This window comes from Drosophila erecta, unplaced genomic scaffold, assembly GCF_003286155.1.
Source record: "Drosophila erecta strain 14021-0224.00,06,07 unplaced genomic scaffold, DereRS2 tig00000307-arrow-arrow-pilon, whole genome shotgun sequence".
NCBI lineage: Eukaryota > Metazoa > Arthropoda > Insecta > Diptera > Drosophilidae > Drosophila > Drosophila erecta.
The window spans coordinates 225,742-249,280 of NW_020825221.1; the positions used below are offsets into that span (position 1 = coordinate 225,742).

The 23,539-nt window shown below is 38.6% G+C and overlaps 3 protein-coding genes across 3 annotated transcripts; 2 read left to right on the plus strand and 1 right to left on the minus strand.

Moving 5' to 3' along the window:
- The first annotated feature begins 17,632 nt into the window (after positions 1–17,632).
- LOC113564682 lies at positions 17,633–21,158 on the plus strand. The gene is made up of 2 exons (XM_026983527.1): positions 17,633–19,717; positions 20,216–21,158. Exon 1 carries the CDS (start codon positions 18,159–18,161, stop codon positions 19,095–19,097), a length of 939 nt encoding a protein of 312 aa, XP_026839328.1. The 5' UTR covers positions 17,633–18,158; the 3' UTR covers positions 19,098–19,717; positions 20,216–21,158.
- Positions 21,159–21,199: 41 nt separating this feature from the next.
- Positions 21,200–21,712, plus strand: LOC6541127 (intraflagellar transport protein 20 homolog). The gene has a single exon (XM_001970805.3). The coding sequence runs from the start codon at positions 21,302–21,304 to the stop codon at positions 21,695–21,697; it is 396 nt and encodes a 131-aa protein (XP_001970841.1). The 5' UTR covers positions 21,200–21,301; the 3' UTR covers positions 21,698–21,712.
- LOC6543328 (INO80 complex subunit B) lies at positions 21,679–22,567 on the minus strand. Its single transcript, XM_001970806.3, has one exon. It carries the CDS (start codon positions 22,547–22,549, stop codon positions 21,710–21,712), a length of 840 nt encoding a protein of 279 aa, XP_001970842.3. The 5' UTR covers positions 22,550–22,567; the 3' UTR covers positions 21,679–21,709.
- Between the last annotated feature and the right edge of the window lie 972 nt (positions 22,568–23,539).

Below are 23,539 nucleotides of genomic sequence, written 5' to 3' on the forward strand. Positions count from 1 at the left end.
AGATGAATTAATTGAAATAGAAAAAATCTTTAAAAGAAACAACATGCCATTACAATCGATATAAGAAGCTATGGAGATTTCCGAAGACTTTATTCTACATAATAAAACAACACTTTTGTACATCGTAAAAGACCCAAACTCAGAAGAAATACAATACGAAGATATTATTGTAAAACCAACAGTTGAAAACATAACAATTATACACTAGACTTTCAAGAAATCTTTTTTTTTCGAAAACCTTACCTACGGCATTCCCCAAATGTAAAACACTTGGCTATATAAAAATATGCGATAAGAAAAAAATTATTAATATAATTATATATTATTAATATAATTAATAGTAATTTAAATTGTATTCCAAAGTTAGTTTAGGGAAAGAAAGCGCTGTGTAGTTTAGCAAAGCTGATCGCGTATTCAGAATAGAAGTAGTCGACGACGGAATCATCATATTAAACGGTTACGATGGAACCATATCCTGGAACAACACAGAACTTCACCTAGAAGGCACCAACTACGTTAAACTATCAAATGACTCGATGATTTTCAACAAGAAGCGGTGAATTGCTTGTATCTACAGTATACAGCTGAGGAAACTTAAGTTTTTTATCACTAGAAGCACATAATTGCATATAATTTGCAACGGCCAACAGTATAACCCTGCTGATTACTATGATTATCATCCTGGGCTTTCACACCTAGTCAAAGGAAGAGAAGCATAACATTGGAGCTCGGACTCGATAGTGAAAACAAAAGTTACCGCGATCCTCGCACCATCAACCTCAGAGCGATCTTTCATTGAGGCAAAACATCAGCTACCTCCACTTTTCAACAGAGAACACTTTATTGTTTCCTAATTGATTTAGTACTTCATTTTTTTCGGGAATTTTCTAGCTATGTAGTATTTTTTAGCTATGGTTATTTATTTAGCTTACAGTAATCTATAACCATGCGATATTTTAATTTGCCTGAAGCATCTGTCTGTTTACGTATAATCCTTGCTGGTCAATTATAAGGGGAAGTGAAAGGTCAAATAATGCCGTATTTTAAAAGTGCCGAATGAATAGATTTATTTAGTAGATATATGTGTGCTGAAGGTATTATCGTCTCTAGTTTTTACATCAGTAAGATAAGGTAAGGTATAAGGAATTTTAATTATCTGCTCTAATATAAATATATTACCGCCTGTCGGGTCTCACATCAGCCAGAAGTTCCTAAATGTATTAATTTTGAACATCCCAACTTTGAAGACAATTCAGCTCTACGGTGGTACATCAGCTGTAAAATAATATTGTTCGTCATCTATGCAGAGAAGCTTCGAGAGCACCTAAGCTCGCTTTCTCTCTCTCTCTCTCTTCTCCTAACGCCTGCCCTTTTGAGTTATCGTTCTGCTCTACGCTTTGCAATTATGTCTGTCTTATTCATTCGCCTTCGTAACCTATTCACATGCAAATAGATGCCAATTTCGCTCTAAAAGAATTAAAGTAAAATATATTCATTCAAAATTTCTAAATTTAAATCATCGTCTTATTCTTAAAAATAGCTAATAAAAAAGCTTATTAGCTCAAAGTCGTCCGTATAGTTAATACGCGTTATACGCGTTAATAGATTTATAAACCGGTCTTTTGAAAACCATCAGTCATCAAAAACCGGACAGTAAAAATTCTGTCAAGACAGCAACCGTTTATCGATAAAAAAATTTAAGGTTCCGTAGATCTGGTGTAATCCACGTAAGTCCAACAAATAAAAAATATAAATACCGATTTATATATTTTTATTTAAACGAGCACCTAAATACTTAATGAGCGCAGCCGGTAGACAATTAAGAGAAAAGGTAACTTGTATGACCAAGGTATTTTGATTGTGCACGAGAATTGCTGCAACAAAGTGAGTCGGTAGTTTGAAATTGAAGTTTAATTGGTATCCGCCAAAGAACGTGTGTCCTTAGAAAAATAAGAAATGGAATAATTATAATTTAAAAAACAACACAAGCGGCTTGTACTCACTTTTGCACCATCCGGTTATTAACTCATATTTTTGATCTTCTCACTTTCTTATCAGCTAATATATGTGCAGATTTACTATTAAGTGTCTTTTGCATTTATAATACGTTGTCAGAATGCAAAAAAACACTATATTCGACAAGTTTATTTGTTGAATTTGGAACTTTTCACTGAAAAATTAAGAAGCTGTCTGATAAGAAAATAGTATTATTTCCCTGACTAAGAGTGGGTGTTCGACCCTTACTATTGCTGACAAGCTGCAAATTAGTCAATCAGAGGTTTTTAAGGTCCAGAAAGGACAAAATGTTTGTGATGAAAAGAAGTTAAATGGTCGCCGTCGCCTTCTAACAGACTCTAACGCTCGACTTATGATGTCAATAAACATGATGAAATCAAACTTTTTAATCTTCAAGTTCAATATTCCTCAAAAATTGTTAAAGCAATCATACAAGAAACCCTCTTTACAGCTGAAATAAATTACACATTGAACAATGACATTAACTCATATCACACATATCGACGAGTCCATTTAAAAAATCAAGAAAAATATAAGCTGAAACGATTATTGAAGATATCCAGTAATATGATAAGGAAGACTTCATTTTCACAAGCATTATACGTCACAAAATATAACCAAAAAGTTAACGAAACCCGTGTATATAATAGACCCTTTCATATAATTTACCTTAGAAGCACAAGCTAAAATACAAATTGAGGTATTGCTACAACAAGGCATTATACGCGAGAGCTACTCCTCTATTGCAGTGCATTATGGAGTGTTCCCAAAAAAAAATGGACGCTTCTGGCAAACCAAAATTTAATTTTAGGTAAGTTAGGAAAATTTTATAATTTTTTGATATATCTTGTAAATCTCTATAAGTTTGCCAAAAAAAACTTTTTACCACGCCCACAATTCCGCACAAAACTGTAACGCCCACACTTTTCAAAAAATTTAATTTCTTTTTTTAAATGTTTTTTAGCAATTTTTACCGATATTCCAGAAATTTATGAAATTTCTCGTTTGCACTTCCACTAGCTGAGTAACGGATATCGGATAGTCGGGGAACTCGACTATAGCATTCAATCTTGTTAATCTTTATTTAGTTAGATTATAGATGTATTTGTGTTTAATTTATAAATTCCGTGTTTCGATAGTTAAAAGCATTGTAAACTAATTTATATATATAGTATCATATGTACCATAGTATAACACTTTGTTACACACACACCACACACACACAGTACATATGTACCACTTGATCACACCCACCCAATCCATTTGCCCAGAAACACACTTAAACTTACAAACCCCAACACATAAGTCAGATCCCAAGCTCGTGGCGACAATAACAATTTCGGCCGCGTTAACATAAACAATTGATTCATAGACATAAACATCCTCCGATGCCGAATTCCTTATTCCCACTAAGCAACCAAATAGCTTACGCAGCACAAATCCTGGTAATTTTCCATGCGCAACTCTCTTAAAGAGCGCAACCCATTTGAATGAAGAAGAGAGCCTTCAAGATCATATAAACAAAGTCGACCAAGGGTTTGTTAAGCGTTCAACTCACACTCCAGATTCAGATCTAATTCATCCACTATACCATTAAGACGTGAATTGTCTCCGATTCAAAGTTGTATTATCTTGAAATAAAAATTATATTTTTTTCAAAACTTGTAACCGCGAACTCGTTATTATATACATATATATATAATATAAAACAAAAACAAATTCTGCACAGAAGCCGTTAAAAAAGTAGACCACCGAAGGCCGCAGCCAGCATGAGACGGCTGCAATTAACCGACCACCAGACTTGAACCGAGCACAGTGCAAGCAAAGACACTAGAATAACTATTCTTGGTGCAACCAACCGACCATTTTAGAGCCAAAATTTATTGTCATTAGCAGAGCAGATGGTAAAATTTTTGAAATCGTTTCACCATTCGTGTTTAAAAAAGTCATAGACCTTACATGCGAAAGCGAAGTGGTTCCTTGCCAAAAATGTTAAAACCAAAGGCCTGTAACTAGGTTATTGAACTTGAAGTCATTTCATAATTCCCCAGTAAGCCTTTCCGAGCACAACAGGTTGAACTCCACCCAAGGCGTGGTGTATTTCAACGACCTACGCGGCATCCAGGAAGACGAAATCCTACGTAAGTTTGCTTCCCTAAAAGTTATCAAATTATATAAGATACTTAGATTCTCTGACAGCACACTATTCGAAACAGGTCTTATACCAGCGACCCTGAAAATTTGCTACGAGAGTGCTTAAGTACAACCCTACATCCTAAATCTTTACCTCTTAAATGCCGTATTTGCTAACGACTTGGACATATCTCAAATGCCTGTAAAAGCCCAAAACATTGCTCCAACTGCTCGTTAGTTGAACACACGACAGACAACAGCGAATGCATTAACTGTAGAAAAGGTAGACAAATCATTCCCAGCTTTGCTCAAGCAAAAAGAGGTCACGGCTATCAAAGTCCCTAAGTGAGTGGATCTCAAAGAAGCCATCAAAATATATCACACCCGGCATACCCATCGACCCTGATCGGCATACCCACATCATGCGCTAGAACAAACCCCCAAATGAGACAAAAATCAACGACCTTCCACTTCACGGGCTGCAACTTCCCACTGACCCCTGACCGAAAGCGAAAACAATTGAAAGCAAAACAAAATTGAGCGCATCGAAGCCTACATCCAAAAGATCAAAAAGAAAGACGGACCACAAAACGACCGTAAACTGGGAACGCACAATAAATAAAAATATCTATATCTATCTTATATATCTAGTATATATAAAAGTATAGTAATATCTAAGCCCCTTAAAGCAAAAAAAAAAAAAACGGAAAATGGCTATATATGAGTAACAAAAACCAAACGCTTGCAAACCGAAAACTATTAATTTAAAATGTCTTTGAAAATATTGCAAAGGAATATTAAGGGATACAAAAACATCTATAACCAACTATTATAACCTTTTAAAAAACTCTCCACATTGGCAACGCACAAATCTACATTGATAGTACCTAGAGACTATATTGTCCCTTGCCCTATGCCTGTGATGTTAGTAATTTTCCGCGAATTTAAATATAACGCGAATTTAAATATAACAAAAATGCTTAAATTGAGATTGATGTTATATATCCTTACTGTTGGTTGTCTCTCAAGGGGTCTTTAAGTTTTCTGTCTGGATATTTCTGACGTTATTTCTGTTAAAGCCATTTTTATTATTTTGGGTGCCTCTCTAGGAACATGTTCCTTAATTGTTGTTTTGGTCATCGCCGCGAGTATAGGGGTTCGTCGACCTTGGCGTTGATTTCCACCTGCATCTTCGGGTTTTTCGGGTAGTAACGCTGCTTGACCGGTTGATCGTCTTTCATTGTTATTTTATGCACCGCTACCGTTGATGTCCCTTGTACTCCTGCTAAACTGGCCAACTCCGACCTCAGGAAGTCGTCAACATCCTTCTCCGGGAATTCCGCCACCCGTGACGCTCAGTCCCGCGCACTCCATCCTTGCTCCCACTCTCGTTAGGAAATCTCATTCCAGCACTAGAGCGTCGATTATGTTGTGGAGGATCAGCAGCTGCATCCGTACGGTCTCTCTCAATTCTCTCCTCGTGGGTACGACATCTCCCGCCGGCCGCAACCTGTCCGCCAGCTCTTCGCTGATGAAACTCGCCGTGGCTCTGTGGCCTTAACTTCCACTCCATCTGTGAGCACTGTGGCGGACAGTTGCCTTTCCTCCGCCTTCAGTTTTCCCATTAATTTTGAGGAGTGGCACCTTGCGAACCCTGGATGCCCCTCTGAGGCTGGGGTCGCATGGCGTTTCCCGATCTCGGACAGCACTCCACGGTCCTCGGGCCGATCCTCCCGCAAATCCAGCAAAAACTGATCAGACGGTTCCGGCACTCCCGCGTCCAGTGATCTTGGCTTCCGCACCTATGGCAGGCTTGCGCCCGGGAAATCCCGTTGGTGGCGAGCCCTGTGAGTCCGCTCCAACTCGAACCGCTTCCTTTGGATGTTCAGGTCTTCGAACTCGTCGGCCAGGGCCAGGTTCAGGTCCAGGTTCCGGCACTCAAACGGGCGAACAAAAATGCGCAGGGCTGGATCTCTCAGTATCTCTCTGCAACAACCCCAAGGGTCTCATGAGAGTCTGCATGTCCACCATGTAGTCCTTAAAGCATTCGCCATGTCGCTGCTTCCTCTGCCTGACCTGGTCCGCCAGCTTCGCCATGAAGCCTCTGGGCAGGAAGAATTCCTGGAAGCTCTGAATGAACTCTGCCCATGTCTCCCAGAACCTGTTGTTGGCAATGAACCACTTTAAGGCCCTGCCCTTCAGCAGCTCTGGCATCGCTCGTGGGATCTGATTGATGTCCAGCCCATACGTCATTGCTGACCACTCCACCTGCTCCAGGAATTCCAACGGCTTTTCGTGCCCGTCGTACCGGAAACTTCACTCTCGCACCTGTTTCGCCACCTTTGCGTAATCTTGGTGGGCTGCTTTTGTGGTATCCCGACGATCACGGCTGGTCTCCCGACTCCCTCTCCTCGAATGGCTGTTTTCCCGCCGTTCATGACTGACCTCCTGCCTTTCGGATCTGCCTCCGCTGGCCTCCATCATGCTGGTGACATCGAGGCTCCTCGCCAGGCCCTCAAGGCAGGTGACATTTATGGCCGGTCTCTTTCTGTACTCCTTTTGTAAAGCCTCCAGTATGGCGACCGTTTCGGGCTCGTCTACCGTCTGTTCGATGATTTCGAACAGCGTCTTCCGCATTTCCTCAACCAAACCCTTCAGTTTGATCCCTAGAGCGCTCGCTATGGCGGGAAAATTATCTTTCTTCAGGCTGTAAAGCCACGACTTCCCCATCTTAATCTCTGTTCTTTCGGCCAGGACAATCACGGTTGGGCGCCCGATGTAACGAACTGTTTTTCTTAGTTTTGCTCGCTACGAATTGCAACGGCTAGAGAGTTTGTTTGTTCGTCCCACCAAATTTATGATTTGTGCGATTGCCCGACCAAAGAGAAAACAGAGTTTAGGTTATAACAGCTTTTTTGCAGACTTCCTTAATGACAGGTTCCTGGTTATCGCCGTCTAGCTCTCTCGTTGTCCTTCCTTTGCTTTACGGCCGTGTCGGCTCGAACGGGCTTAGGATGTTAAGGTGGGGAGGCGTATCGTCCGTGAGTCCGGACGCCTTGTTTTCCACTCTCAGTGGAAAACTCCTCCTGCGCCGCTCGCGTTCTCACTGAATGTTCACTTGTCCCGGGGAACAGCTCTTTGCGTACTCTCGCGTATTCTCACTGACTGACTGGTTATCCCCTTGCACGTACGGCTCTTCGCGTGTTTAGCTGACTGTCTGTCGCGCCGGGACTGCGCCCGTACTCTGCCCGATTGTCCTCTTGCACTTACGCGTATTTACGCGTATTTGACTGTCTGTAGCTGACTGTCCCGAGCTGCGCTTACGCTGTCCCTTTTATAGGCCGCGGGGATTCCGTTATTTCCCCCTTTCGCGCACGGCCCGCTCGGGTACAAGGTCCAACCCAGGTCCCCTTCAAAGTCCGCACCGTTACCGTTCGACCTCTGTGCCCTTGGCCGGTTTGAGTCCAAGGACCAGCGCGGTACCGTTATTTCATGGTCTCTCCGCTTTGCTCGTGTCCAAGGTCCATTATTTCCCGTTTGACCTGGTTGCCCTTGATTCCTTCTATATTCCATCCTTCTTAGCTGTTGCTAGGCAGCTCCCCTGCACCTCGATTTGTCGGGAGTTTTAAGACTCCTCTCATAGTTTTGATCTTTTCGTGTTCACAAGTTTTTGCCATTGCAGAGATCGCTTCCTTTGTATCGAATTGCATTGTTGGAATCCAAGCCATCGTCTATATAGGCTGCCTTAAGCGACATACGAAGATTTTCATTTTTTGTGGTATATTGCGCTGCAGTTTTGCCACACTGTTGTGTATTAAGCAACTTAACTTTAATGACATCAGGCGATTCGCCTTTAACTGAAGCCTTTAATACACTTATTATAACGATATTGGTCTTTTCATTTTCAACCTTGTATGATAAAGGGCGAATTATCTTTGTCTTGAATAGCTAGCATCTCCTGATCTCCTTTTGTGAGATCTGTTAAACGGAGAGCCGTGAGAAATCGATTTAGGCTTACTTTCTTGCCGTCGAATTGAGGTATTGTGTACGAAATTTTTAGCACATATTCCCTGGACGTAGCAGCACTGTCTGTCATTGTAACTGATTTTTCTTCAGTGGTACTAGTTTTCATGTCTGTTTCAGAATATTCTTCTTATACTTCTACCAACTCTATTACCGCTGGTAATGTTAGATCGTGTATATATTTTTCTTTGAAATCTTGTTCCGATTCTTCTTCGGTTTCTTCTACCTCTATAGTTATTGGACTAACAAAAATTGTTGGGACTAATAAGTTTAAATTATATCTGCGTTTTATAGTTAGCAGATTTTTGCGAAGCTTATTTAAAAGTTTTGCTGCCTGTGTTAGGTTTGTTCTATCTAGTGACTCTTTATTATTGTGCAATCACTAGTGTGCCTCGTTAAAGCATTCTACCAATATGCAGGCATGTCCATTTACAGTGACTTATATAATATATATAGTGTAATACACATATGACTTATCGTCGTTTTCGTCTCTTTTAGTTCCTTTATTATTGTCTGCCAATCCATTTATCGTTTAATAAGGCATAAATCAGCGGTGCAGGCGGAATAAGAGTATATTTTTGGGGCCTAGATAGATATTATCCTTAGTGATTTTATTTTTAAATTTCGTAAGGTAATGTTAGAACTACGTTTTTTTCTATTTTTGAGCAATGGGATGTCGCTAGAGGGCTATTCGAAATTGTCGATATAAGCATCCCCAAATTCCTTCACGATTATAAACGTGTGAAATTGGCTCAATATTTGAAACGATCGCAGCATGAATAGCTGTCCCTTTCTAGTGTTTCGTCAAATGCATTTGACATGTTTTTATGCTCTTTGTTTAGCAAATATTATTTTTAAATATTTATTAAATTTGTTCTGAGTTTTATTAGAAACTTGGACACTGATGTCTACTGTTTTTTTCATTGTCACGTAACTACCTGTCGTAGCACGCTCGGACCTGTCTGAAAATTTTTGGCGGAGTCTCTCCTTTCCAACCCGCTCGGTCTCAGTTCGCTCTGAGCAATAGAAGTGGTAGGACGTGTCGTAGAGCGAAGTCATTTTTTCTGTTGTGTCACGGTGCGATGGAGCGTTCGCTGGAACAGCGGTACGCCATAAAGTTTTGTGTGCGACTTGGCAAAAATGCATCGGAAACTTATCAAATGCTTCGAGAGGCCTTTAAGGAGGAGTGCATTTCGAGATCTCAGTGTGGAAGGTGGCACAAGGCCAACAATTCTTCACAGCGCAAAACTCGAACGTTTTTCTGCTCCTCCGTCAACACCTTCGGCACAAGCTTCGCACAGACCTTTCGCATTTGCAAATCCTCCGTCACTATTCCATGTACCGCAAATGTTGACAAGTTTAGGATGTCAGCGATTGCCCGGATGCTTAACCGACGGTCTGAACTCAAAGTTTCTCGCACACGGCGAACGTTTTCATCAATTCGTGCTGTTGTTGGACGTCCGGAACGTGGATCGTCGGTGACCTCCTCTCGACCCTCCTTGAAGGCCTTGTGCCACCTTCCACACTGAGATCTCGAAATGCACTCCTCCGAGCGTGCTACGACAGGTAGTTACGTGACAATGAAACCATGCGCATTACTTTCATAACGCACCCTGTATATTTTCTCTGTTACTTTTAAGGAACATTCGTTTTTATTATATAATTTACCTCCCTTATTATCCCCCATTCAGGTAGGGGTTATTATTTTTATTTTTCATTTTACTCTAATTGTTTCTCCTTTACTTTCTTTTTTTTGTGTTTTACATTTTTCTACCTAACAGTTGTACGACTTTACGGGCCATACCACTAATCAGGCAGAAATGGTTCTGCTGAATTTTACAATGGTTTTTCTTAATAGTATTTTACAGCTGCTGCCGTTCCTGTGTCAGCTGGGTGTCGCCGGTATTGGCACAGTGACGGACGGTACCCTACCACCATACTCATCTATCCTAACAGCAGAAACAATCGCAATCCTCGAAGCTATTAAAATATAGCTCTGATATATATAATAGTGAAAAATAGGAGAGGAAAGCTTGTAATCTGCTCTGACCCCCTGGCAACAAATACCCAACGCAAATCAGGTCACATTTACAACTGAAAGAACCTAAGATAAAAGGATAACCAAAAATTAAGGGAAATTATTTTGCAGAAAAAATAGCAAAAAAAAGCTAATAAAATGCCACTTAAATACACCGCAACGACAGCATAAAATACATAGGAAAATTCCTAAAACAGCAATTACAAAAAGAAACAAAAACATCAAAACCCCTAGCCAATCCGTATCCCCCGTAACCAATGGTCACATCCTGGAAACATGCCCAGCTATCACAGAACAAGCCCAACAATTGCTAAGTAATCGAAAATCCACCGGCCTCATTGCAACCATAATAAAATTCCTTAAAAAAACTTACCTGTACAATTTAATTTAAGTCGATGGCCTCCTAGCGACTACTATTTGCCCTTACGCTCGTATTGGTTTTATAAACTAAACTATCGTTTAATATCATATCTAATAAATAAATAATATTTAATTTCTAACTTATGTCCTACTTAATTTCTTTATAAAACTTTATCCCCAACAGATATATTATTACTGATATTAATTATTTGTCTTTGTATCATAAAGTTTTTTTTTTTTTTATTTTATGTGCATCTATCATATTTTTAGCTCTTTTGTAGGCTACTTCTAATCTATATTTACATTCCTTAGCGTAATTTTCTATATTGTAGATTACTTCTATGCTGCAATGAAATCACATAATCACAATAAATCACATATGAGAGTGAATGCATATTTATTGACATTTTTTGATTTGGGTAGTGGACCGATTGTATGTATATACTACTATTCTGTCGAATGCATGTTCGCCTGTTTCTGTAATTGTCAATGGGGTTTTTGTATATTTTGGTAATTTTGTTCTTTGGAATCATTGATGGTTTTTATGAACAATTTTATAATAATAATAATATCTTTGCATCTTGGCCAAGGTTTTTGCAATGTCTGCGTGTCCTTTTTGTATGGGATTATCATGTATACCGGCCAGCTTTTCAAGCCTTTGACATACACTACATCACTACCTTTCGTACTTCGTCGTTTTTAATGACTGTAAATATGCATCTTGGCCAAGGTTTTTGCAATGTCTGCGTGCCCTTTTTGTATGGGATTATCATGTATACCGGCCAGCTTTTCAAGCCTTTGACATACACTAAATCACTATCTTTCGTACTTCGTAGTTTTTAATGGCTTTGAAATTTTTATAGATTGCTTAGGCAATTTTATAATATTTCTTCTGGGAACTTTGATATCTTCTAGCGACTTTCATTATATTTCTCCCTTTATATTTTTAAGTTAATTTATTGTTATTCTGTTCTACATAATTATCCTTCCCCTTGAGGTATTCTACCGAAAATTCAAATTCTTCCAAGTCCAACCGCATTCTTGTGGGTTTGTATTTCTTGGTGATTGGGATTGCTTGGTTATGCAAAATTCTTTGCTGAAATCTGGGTTTTGAAGAAGTCTTGCATTCATTAATTCCCTTTTGAGGTATTCGAATGCCTCATTGCCTTCCCTTGTCCATTTAAATGGGACATTTTTTTAGCAAAGCGTGATTTTTCTTTGACTTTTAATGAATATTCTGTAATAGTAACGTATCATCTAGCTTTGTCTGCATTTGCCGAATGGAGGTAGATTTTGATTACATCGTTTTTAAAGTCATCTGGTAGTATACCTCTATCAGTACATTTGTCACCTAAATTTGTAACCTCTTTCATAAAGAAAGTAAATATTCTGGATGTAGTCTTGGATTATGCTGTCTACATAATTTAAATACGTCGGTTAAATTCTGGTTTCCTTTGTTCTGCTCGCTACGAATTGCAACGGCTAGCTCAGATAGCTTGTTCGTCCCACCAAATTTATAATTTGTATGATTGCATACATTGAATTTGTAGATTTATTTCGTTATTCGTTATTTAAAGGATCGCGTTGAGCCCACGCTGTCCTGCTTCGTCTTCGACAACGGACTCCGTGCCGGCTCAACCGAGACCTAGGATATTACGGTGGTTTTGTCGCAAGGCGCCGAGCCAGAGCTCTTCCCAAAACCACCTTTGCAAACACCCGGAAGCGAACGTCTGACTCCACAATCCCCTTTGAACACGCCAGGTCCTTCCATTCTCCTTTTCAGTGTCGTCACCATGTGGATCTCCGTGTTGCGCTGCGGAGTCACTCATGGTAATTGTACTTGTATGTCTGCTCCCGACACTCACTGACCGGTTTCTTATCGACGGGTGGGCGTTATCACTGACGGCTAAATCCCGTTATTTACGGTGTGTCCTCTTTGTGCTTGTCCAAGGTCCACACCGTTACCTATCGACCTCTGTGCCTTCTACCGACCCGAGTCCAGGGTCCAGCGCGGTACCGTTCATTCACGGTCTCTCCGCTTTGCCGGGGTCCAAGCTCCATTATTTCCCGTTTGATCTCGACTTCTCCCTCATGGCAGCCTTCTTCGCACTCAGCCGCACTCCTGCACCGCACTCACCACTGTGAATGCAAGAGTCATCATTCTTTGGAAGGAGTTATGTGCTATTTGTAAGCCGAATGGTAGTTTTAATACTTCTGAAGTTCTTTGCGAATTTTTTTCTTCATTTGCATTATAAACCTCGTAATAATGCAACGATTCGCTTTTTATATTTGTATTTATATACAATAGCGTATTTATTTGTTGTTGTGTACTAATCGAATCATTGCACTCATAGTGTTTACAAGTGCGCTTGCAATTATTAATCCAGGTTGCAATTGGTAATTAATTGGCAATTAAGACATGCGTGTCTTTTGAAAAAATATTGATCTTTCGCATCACTTCAAATCTTGCAGGCAAAACCATTTCTTTTTCGAGTGAATGTATTATAGGAATGGGCATGTTCCTGAAATTATTGAGTCTTACTGTGAGACAATCTTCCTGGTCATGGAATTCTAAAATACAATTGTATTTCTTTATAAAATCTACAACAATTATACCATCAGCTGGTATAGGAAAATTGTCAGGTGTGATATGGAATTCATATGGGATTGCTGTATTTCCAACGCACATATCTACTTTGACAGTACCTAGAGAATGTATTGTCCCTTGCCCAATGCCTATTATATTAGTGATTTCCCACGTATTTAAATTATTTAATTTAATATTTCTGCATTCGAGCAGTGATATATCTGCACCTGTATCTACTAGTAGAGTAACCGTTATATATTATTTCTTATATTTCTCATATTTCTTAATTTAATAAAATATTTTTCCATGTAAATATTTCGTACGTTATTAGTTCGATTATTTTGATAGAAATTTCTGTTATGTCCATAATCCTAATTTTGGTTTCCTCTTTACTAACCTGTACCTCTTGTAATATGTGTAGCAAGTACACACTGTACAACCTGCAACATTTTGTTACAACATTAACACAAAAGCCTGACCATAAAGTTGACAGGCTGGCAAAATGTATGTGAAGTGCAAGTGCGCATAGATACAAGCATACACTTCTGCGGGCAGCGCATCCGCGACCGATTTGATTTTAAACTCACTCAACATTTATTCTTCAAAAAAAATTCTTTTCCTAATAAAGAAACATCAAACTATAATCAGAAGTGTTATAATTCGATTAAATGGAACCTGCTAGATTCACTAATTATTATTATCTAATGTGAATCTAAAACATGGCGACCGTGACAATTCTGTGATATGGAAGCAGTACATTATCTTCAGTTTTTGTGGTCTCTCTATGAAGCAAATCATAATGGAGCAAATTAACACTAACTTCTGCATTCATTCTGCATGCCGCTTGCTAAAACAAACTACCCCGTCGTTTGGCTTCATGATATCTTTGCAGCGGCGTAAAAAATTTGAATTTCGGAAAATCTTTTAAACAGTGCGAGCCTGGACAACTATAACACGCATTTGTAGCTAAACTAGCTCTTCTTGTTACTCTCTTGTCACCTGTACATTCTGAAATAGCCTTTCAAACCTCACGATTAGATTAATTCTTTTCCCTATTACTAAGAAATTGTGGCAGAAACTCCCAAGACGGTAGCTTGGAGCATTCATAATCGCCTTCCCACTTTTCTAGTGTTAAATCATCTAACTCCGGCTCAGATGAAACATGAACGCATACAAAATTTCCTTACCATTGCCTAGGAAGAGAAGCGAAACTAATTGCGAGTTTATGGAGTCCACTAACATCCTCAACGAGTATACATCTGCGTGTTTGTTGAACAACTAACAGATATCCGCTTGAATAATAATTGCTAATACTAATAATTGAGAGGATGAATCTCGGAATCCTTATTTTTCTTTGGAAAATAATTGCTCAATTGCTAATTGCTCTTATTGCTCAAACACTTTACTTTACTTTACTTGGGCTATGTCGGAACAAACAATTAATTAGGCTTTTAATTGGATTATGAAAAATCAAAGTTGTCCCACTGTGCCTGCGCCTCCGCGCCAAATCTGTAATACCTATGTACAAGCAAAGACACTAAAATAATAAGATGCGTAACGGCCATACATTGGTTTTGCACTATGCAGTCACTTTTTTGGAGGCGGCAAAATTTGCACTCTCCCCGCTCGCGTGAAATTGAGAATACAGTTGCTTGTGTGAGTGAAAACAGTAAGCAAAGTGTGTTTTCGGAAGTAGTAAATAGTAAGTTTTCGGTCCGAAATCAATTTTGATCTATTAAACGAATTTGATTAATGCTTTGGTCAATTTCGTTGTAATATAATATTATTTAAAATGTTGGTGACGGCTTTTATTTTACTTTTGTAATTATTGCTTTTCGATATATTTTATGTATATATATTTATTTTCAGTCGTCAATTATTTAAATATTTTTTAACATGTGGGAATTTTAACTAATTTTTTCATTATGAGATATATAGAATGCACTTGCAATGCTTAATAATTACAACTTTTATGAGTTTGTTAAAAGATCAATTTGATGCACATAACATTCATTATTTGTGCACTTAATGCATTGCTCTACAACACAGTTGTTTTTTCTTATTTTTTAAAATATTCAAAACCTTTGATGTGTATTTTGAAGATATTAAAAAAAACAGATGGTGCCTTTAGTTTTCCAAAGTCCGATTCTATCGTGTAGTTTTTCTCATGTATGAGAGCTCATGAAGCTGTTAAATGATTCATTTACAACTTGGATCCCTTAGCATAAGGTATCATTACCAGTAATTAGGTATCATTATGTACATTTATTCATCTTTTACTATTTCTATGCTGTATTCGAATAATTATGTTAAGACAATGCTAAACTAAGGGTTTTTACATGGTGGCAATCGATCAAAAATAATATAGATTGGATTCATTAGATTCATAGATTCATTAACTTGTAAAATGAAGTGCATATTTTGTCAAATTTACAATACACACATATACAGTGGTCCACCTTCGCTGTATGCGTAAAAAAAAGCTGCTGGCTCTAGAACGCTCTCTCTCTCTCTGGCTCTTGAGTACAAATTTGAGAGAGCCTGGAGCCAACACAATAAAATCGGCGACGATACCAGGACAGGTTATGTGTGGAGGAAGGACGACCAAAGTGTGCTGTCAGTTATGTCACTCGTGTTATACGTATATGGCGCTTGGTCAGCGTTGAGAAGATGAGTCATAACGGAATTTCATGCAGGAGTATATCAGAATAATGCGCGTCGAAAAAATACGATCAAGGATTGGTCGCGGTGGAAAGTGAAAGGATATGGTAATTTCCTCAATTTTGAGTCCAAAACCCGAAAAAGCAGGAAAGATTGTGTTTGATTGTGAGTGAAATCCTTTCTTAATCTTTTATGGTACAAAAATATTAAAGAAACACACATTCCAGAAGCCTCTGATATTTGTTCAAGATTTACATGTTACGGTTTCTTAGGGATCTTTTTATCAAGTATAATCTGACCGGCTCTGTCTAACAACCCCAACCCTCCTTATCGCTTTGCAAATTTTTCCAAACGCTGTTATTCATATGAATAAATTAGGTTTTCCATGTGTTTTGATTAATTGTTGACTATTAACACCCTTCAGTACCAATCCCGAACTATTCCTTAAGGAAGTCCTATTGGAGTCCGCAGGAGTCCCCAAAGAATCCTAGGAAATTTTCCATACAAAGAGGCGAGGAATTTTCATACAATGGGGAGAAATACCCGAGGACTTGCTGAGGAATATACAAAAAAAAAAAGCAAGGTATTTCCCGAGAAGTTCCTTGGGGAATTTCGAAAACAAATGCATGAAAAATCCTCGGGATTTATTCTACAATTCATTAAGTTTTCTTAAGGATTTCCTCTAGAATTCTTCGGGACTTCCTAGGAAATTGCTTGTCGACGAAACTAGTATACTATTTTTTACGCTACGAGTGACGGGAAACCATACCTTCTGCATCCTCTTCAAAAGAATCTTCTTCAATTGATATGTGTTCTTTTACATAAAAATAACTATCTCGCCTTTTATTCCAAAGCGTATATCCCTTCAACTTCAGAACACTACCTTCTAACCTTAGAGGATCAACGTCCACTCAAATTTCACTATCTTCAACAACCTTCCAATAAATTTATTGTAAGATTTGTGTCGTCTCTCGTAGAAATCTCTGAGCAGCTTGTAAATAGTTCTCTTAAGAAGAAACCGGATAACCGATTTCTTAATCGTCTCTTTTACATGAAGTAAACCGTAAAAATTGTATAAAACACTTTCTTACTTTCTCCAAAAAAAATGTGATATTATTCCCGAATAAACCCACCATATGGTTGGGGTATTATTTATGTTTTGAGTCTCGGTGCAACTGAGAGGAAAGCAACGTGTAAGCCTAATGCAGCTAAAGAAATAAGAAATATTGGTAATCATGAATTGTATCTTTAAGAGCTTCAATACCAGTGTATAATAAAAATTGTCTAAACTCCGAGGCTTTCCACTGCGGCAAATCATCCAACGTTTTTGGTTTTCGAGCAAACACTTTTTATCGATTGCAAACATTCGGATATTTGTTGTTCCCTTGGTATGGAAACCATATATTCTTGCTCTATTTTATTTTCAACTATTCCTTTTACAAATTTTCTCATAACACACAATTTAAAAAGGCGAATGCAATCTAGATGTATTTTAGTTACCATTAGAACCAAAAGTTCTAAAGCGAACTGAACAGTTAAATAGTGTACTTTATGATGGCTACGGTATGTCCCGTTACTAATGTTTTCAGCTGTAATCAATTCATCAAAAAAACGCGCGCCTAAAAAAATTGATTTATAAACATTGCGTTAAAAACCAATGCTAGATTTTGGCTAAATTGCTATATGTTTCTAAGTGCGATATTTTTAAAGATTTAAAGTCCAATTTTGTCAAATTTATTATAAATTATACATTTAGTATTGTAACGAGCGGGTTGTTGTCCAGGAATAATTTAAGCAAAAACCTATAGTTTCTAATCGATAGCTAAGTGGTATGATGATCGATACCGATGAGTAAGAAGAAGAGGAGATTGAAAAGGCACGCGTAAGAAAGCGCACGCAAAGTTTTGTAAAAGCCAATGTCAATTTAGTGAATGTTACCCTCTTAGCAACAATAATCACGCCACCAATCGAGGAGCCAGCCATTCTGTTATTTTTTACAGTTCAGAGTGTAAGAGTTCAGTGTAAGAGGCAGCAACAGTATGAGAGACACGGAAAAGCAGAGGCAGCAGAAGAGTCGTCGGCGTGGGAAGATTGTAATGGGATAAGTGTTCTCAAAAGTCTAGAGGACAAGAGATTACAAATTACGGATAAGGCTTTCCTTTCCTACATGGCTGATATATTCAAAGCGGAGTACTCAGGAATCTTAACGAAGGCGGCTGCGATTTCACAACTACAACAGAAAATGACAGCTGAAAAACATGATGGCACAGTTTGTCAATAATATGCCAACAGCTAATCAGCAGCAGCAGCGGCAGCAACGGGAAGATGAAATTGACATAGATGATTTTCTCAACCGTAACCCTGGAGATCAAGCGGCGATCAATCATGGTAGACAAGCGTCGGTTAAGGAAATTGCGAATACCTTACCAGATTATGACCCCGGAGATGACAATTGACATCGATCGTGTCAACAAAGTGGTAGATGCGTATCAATGGGACGAAAAATTTGTACTTCTTGCTATATATACAAAGCTGAAGTGCCCCGCCAACATGTGGCTCGATTCCTCGCAGATTTTACACACAACATGGAACAGTTTAGCAGCAGCAATAAGAGAGGGATTCGGATCGGAGCCGGACGAGGCAGAAATTAATTTCAACATGGCAAATGCAACCAGACGATCGAAGGAAACCGTAAAGGAGTATTGTTTCCGTATGTCAGCACTTAGAGTCCGATTTAAGCTTAGTGAAGCTGCAATTATCCGATATGTTAGAGCGGGTCTACAGCACAGAGAGTTGCAAAACAGTATTGCAGCCATTAATTTTTCGTCGATGAAGGAGTTTCGGGACTCTACCGAGGCATATTTTATAAATAGAGGGAGGCCCAATACAAATAAGAAAGAGTTCTTACCCAAATCCAGTACTTTTGAGGTAAAGCTGGAAACTGAGATGAAGCAATCAAAGCAAAGAGAAGCTAGAGCATGCTTCAATTGCGGAGATGTCGGGCATTTTGCTTATTCATGCCCAAAGAAAAGGAAAAAAACGCGTTCCTCCAAATGCAATAAGATTCATGCCACCGATGTAATTTGCCAAGCCGCACAGGTGATGCGTTTGGGCGTATCCAATCAGGACAAGCTGTTCACACGTTTAATCCACATCAACGAGAATGGCTATAACGCTTTCATTGATACTGGAAGCCAAGCCAGTATAATTTGCAAATCAATTGCGGACCAGATCGACGCAGATCAACAGGAGTGCTTAATTAAAATTGTGGGCATATAAGAAGGCTCACGTATCCTTACCGAAGCTATGGTAGTGGATATCGAAATCGCTGGAAAAATGGTGACAGCCATAGCTTAGATCGCCAACGACAATCTGTTGCAGGAAGATTTGTTGTTGGGACAAGATGTCATCACATGCGCTGAATTTTTGTGGAAATTCGAGCCAAGCGAGATAGAAGTCAAGAGAGCAGTTCATCAGCCGGTAACACGTTCAACCGAGAGTATTTTTAAAAACCTTCTTGTTAATATTCAGAAAAAAGAACTGAAAAAAGTATGCAGTTTGCTCGGAAAGTTTGCAGACGTTTTTTCCACAGGTTTGGAAGGCACAAACGTCGTCCAAGTGGCCAAGTAGTTTCTCAAGCACCATACCGAGTCTCCAAGCCGAAGAAGGAAGTTGTTGCCAAGATGGTCGACAAACTATTAGAGCGAGATATTATTACTCCATCCAGAGTACGGCAACCCGGTGGTGCATATCAAGAAGAGGGACGAGAGTGATCGACTTTGCATAGATTACCGCCGCCTGAACAAGCTGATCAGAAAGGAAAAAAAAGTTACGAGCTAGAAGCCTTAGCCGTCGTCGAGTCGTTGGAACGATTTAAATACTACATTTATGGAAAAATGGTAAAGTTATTACTGATTGCAATGCTTTAAAAACGTCCATGGAAAAACGAGAGCTGATACCGCGAATTGCAAAATGGTGGTTGCGAATACAAGAGTTTAACATCGATATTGTACATAGAGCAGGAACTAAGATGTGCCACGTTGACGCGTTAAGTAGAGCGCCAGTTGAAGAATCACATGAGATTACAGCATCCCTGAAGATCTCAAAAACAATCATAGATGAAGCTGTCTGGTTGTTTGTCATACAACTACAAGACGACAAAATTCAGAAAATAGTTGCTGATATGAAAGCCGAAAAGCTATGTGATCGAGCAAGATCGCCTGTTTCGTGAAGCATATACTCAACTAGTAAAGGACAAAGAAAGTACAAATCGAATTATTTTGTCAATGCTTTTACCTTCATATGAAAACAAGAAACGTTGGGACGAAATGCTGCGATCAATCCAGTGGAGCATTAATACCATGGCAAATAGCACTACTAAATACACCCCATTCCAGCTTCTACATATATGGTTATGAGCCCCGAGATGTCCTTAAAAACACGCTGACGAGCGTGATTAAGATCAAGGCATGATGACTGATGCCGAATTAGAGAAGCTCCGTGCTGATGCTGCGACCACTGTTAACGGCCACAGAGCAGAAGAGATACGACGCCATCCATTCCAAGCCAACTGTCTATAGCCCTGAAGACATTATCTTGGTCGAGAACGAGCAGTTTACCACGCGCACGTCGCGCATATTACAGCCGCGATACAAAGGTCCTTTTATTGTATCTAAAGTGCTGCGCAACGACCGACATCTAGATATGCAACATGCTCAACAAAAGCAGAGACACTATAAGTCCGTGTATTCATCAGACAAGATGAAACGCTTGTGCGAAATTCCCCCCGATGAACCAGATGAAGACGACGAAGAGGAAGACGACCCAGATCGATCACGCGAGAACGCTGTGATCGTCAGGAGAGGCCGAATGTAACGAGGGGGTTGTTGTCCAGGAATAATTTAAGCAAAACCATATAGTTTGTAATCGATAGCTAAGTGGTATGATGATTGATACCGATGAGTAAGAAGAGGTGATTGAAAAGGTACGCGTAAGGAAGCGCACGCAAAATTTGGAAAAGCAAATGTCAATTTAGTGAATGTTACCCTCTTAGCCAACAATAAACACTCCACCAATCGAGAAGTCAGCCATCCTGTAATTTTTTACATTATACATTAGCATACGTGTGCACACATACAGTGATCGACTGATCGACTGGCTCTTGAACCAAAAATCGAGAAGGCCTGGAGCCAGCTCTAGAGCCAGCGCACAAAAAATTGTGGCCAAAAAAATCGTATGGCGTTACGTATCTTGTTATTCTAATGTCTTAGTTTGTACATATGTTATTTTCTAACTCAAATAACAGACACTGTAAATTAAAAAAAAATTGTGAAAGAAAAATACTAAAGCCCTAATGCATTTTTTTTGGTAAATTTTAATTTACATATACATATATGCGGCTATTATTTGTTTACGATTCCTGTAGTTGTCAATAGCAACGCTCGCACCGTAAGGAAGTAAAACATTTTTACAATTACATTAAGATGGAAGAACTTCAGAAAGCTGGTGTGTTCATAGATGAAATCTACACGGTGCGAGTTGAGCATCCAAACTTTTCCAGTAGCAAAATAATGTTTAAACAAGAATGCTATAATTACAACAAAGCATTCACCATTTTTAAAAAGTTTGTGTTTAATTATTGTAATATATCTAAAATCTTTGCAAAAGATGTCGATAAGGAAAAACTACGCGCTATTGGTACTCAAAACCAATTAAAAACCGTATTTATTCAGCGCCAGAGTAAGCAGCAAGTCTATCAATATGAGATATTTGAGCAAACAATAGAACTAGAACGCTTAAAAGCCGAATTGCAGTTTTTACAGCGAATTGAAACTGAACAACATGAAATAATAAACAGTTTTTTTGTCAATCAATATTAAAATGAAATCCGATTACAAAGACGTTTTTCTTATTTGGTTGATATTGTGTAAAAGGTTCTTACGATAGCATGTAAGACTGCATAATGGAACTTTTGTGGTTGAACAATTATATGTCTTTCGGTTTTGACATCCGCTTACATAGCACACCTGTGAAAGGGGCGGTGTACGAGGAATTTGTGCCTTTAAAGGAAATTCGTAACCTGTGGGAACTATTACGTAGTTGCCATTTATAGCGCTTATATAGGTTATTTTTGGATGAGAAGGCTGATGATGAGAAGACTTATTACGAATTGAAGTGCGGTCCCTGTTGGGTGCCTGTTTTTTTAACAAGCGCTCCATTGTCTTTAGTTTATCTTTCTCTCGCCGTTCGTCAGCTTGTTGCTTTCGTTTTTGAGATTTTAGAAGAGCCTTATGAATTTCCTCTGCAGTCTGCGGCTTTTCCTTTTCTTTATAACCACTTGGAAGAGCAATTAGCTCTTCTAAAAAGCCATTTATCTCCGAGTCCTGTGTCCTTTCATAAATAGCACGTTGACGAGCTGTCATAAGTTTGGGATCTTTTATCTTTTTTAGTTCCTCGTCAACAACGTCCAATTTCCCAGTTTCTATTGCAGTAAGCCACCTATCTTCTTCACTGGACGTATCACTGTTGCGTCGTTTTTTAACTTTTTTTGCGCCAGTGTGAAGCAAAGTGGCATCGTGAGTCGATTTTTTTGTGCAAATATTTCTCGTGCGTTTAGGCGGATGTTCATTGCACGCAAGCACGTCCGTGCTGTAATGAAGTTCTTTAGGTGTCAAAGACTTTGAAATAGACTCAGCAGGAAAGTACTCTGCATTAGAAGGGTGCTTCGGCATCGATCCTTTAAATTAATAACGTTACTTTTTTAACAATTACGTTATGATTATTATAGTTACCTTCTTTCATTTTTTCAATAAAAATTCTTAATATGAACTTTTTGCGGTCAATATATTTGTTGTGTAAGACTAGATTAAACAATATTTTGTTTATTGCATTTCAATTTATTAAAGGACCGACCACCCACCATCTGCAATGATATTACTATAGAGTGCGATGTTAATAGCCTAATTCCACATACAACATCTCTGTGAAACAAAGTGAAATCTTTCTTATTTATTGTATGAAAATTGTACAAATTTTTAATTTACTGTAAAATAAAATATCAACAAATGTAATTGTGTAGAACATAATTTTGTACTCCCTTAATGTCTTTAAATATTGAACAAAAAAATCAACTGATACTTGATGAAATGACAAGAATGCCCCAAAAATGCAATTTTAATATACAGTAGAATCCGGTTATAACGACTGCGCTTATAGCGTCAGTCCGGTTATTGCGACGGAAACTAGATGGCTTGGTTGGTCTCCATACGAAGTTATATGTAAGGACCTCCGGTTAGAACGTCTCTGCTTTTAGCGACAAGCCGCTTATACCGACGAGATTTTTTATAATTCAACCGAATATTGCGACATGCCAAAAAAAAAAAAAAACAGAAAAATATTTACATTTATTTACAGTAATTATTTAAAGTAATTACAAAAAAAATCACAAAAATGTTTTCAGCGTGCGTGTGCCTATATTCCATGAGATGTACCGTTATATTTCTATTTTTTTCTGCTTTTTTCCAATAAAACTTAATGCGTAAATTCGCCAAATGTGAGTTAATGCACTGAATGCGCATGATGAGCTCATTTAGTTTAGGCCCACAAAATGTCTTTAAAACGAAAGTGCTCCTCCGTCGAAGAAAAAATGCAAATTAATTATTCGGCGCCTGGAAGCCGGTGAGCCTATGAAAAACCCATAAAATAAACGAAAAAAATTGTTT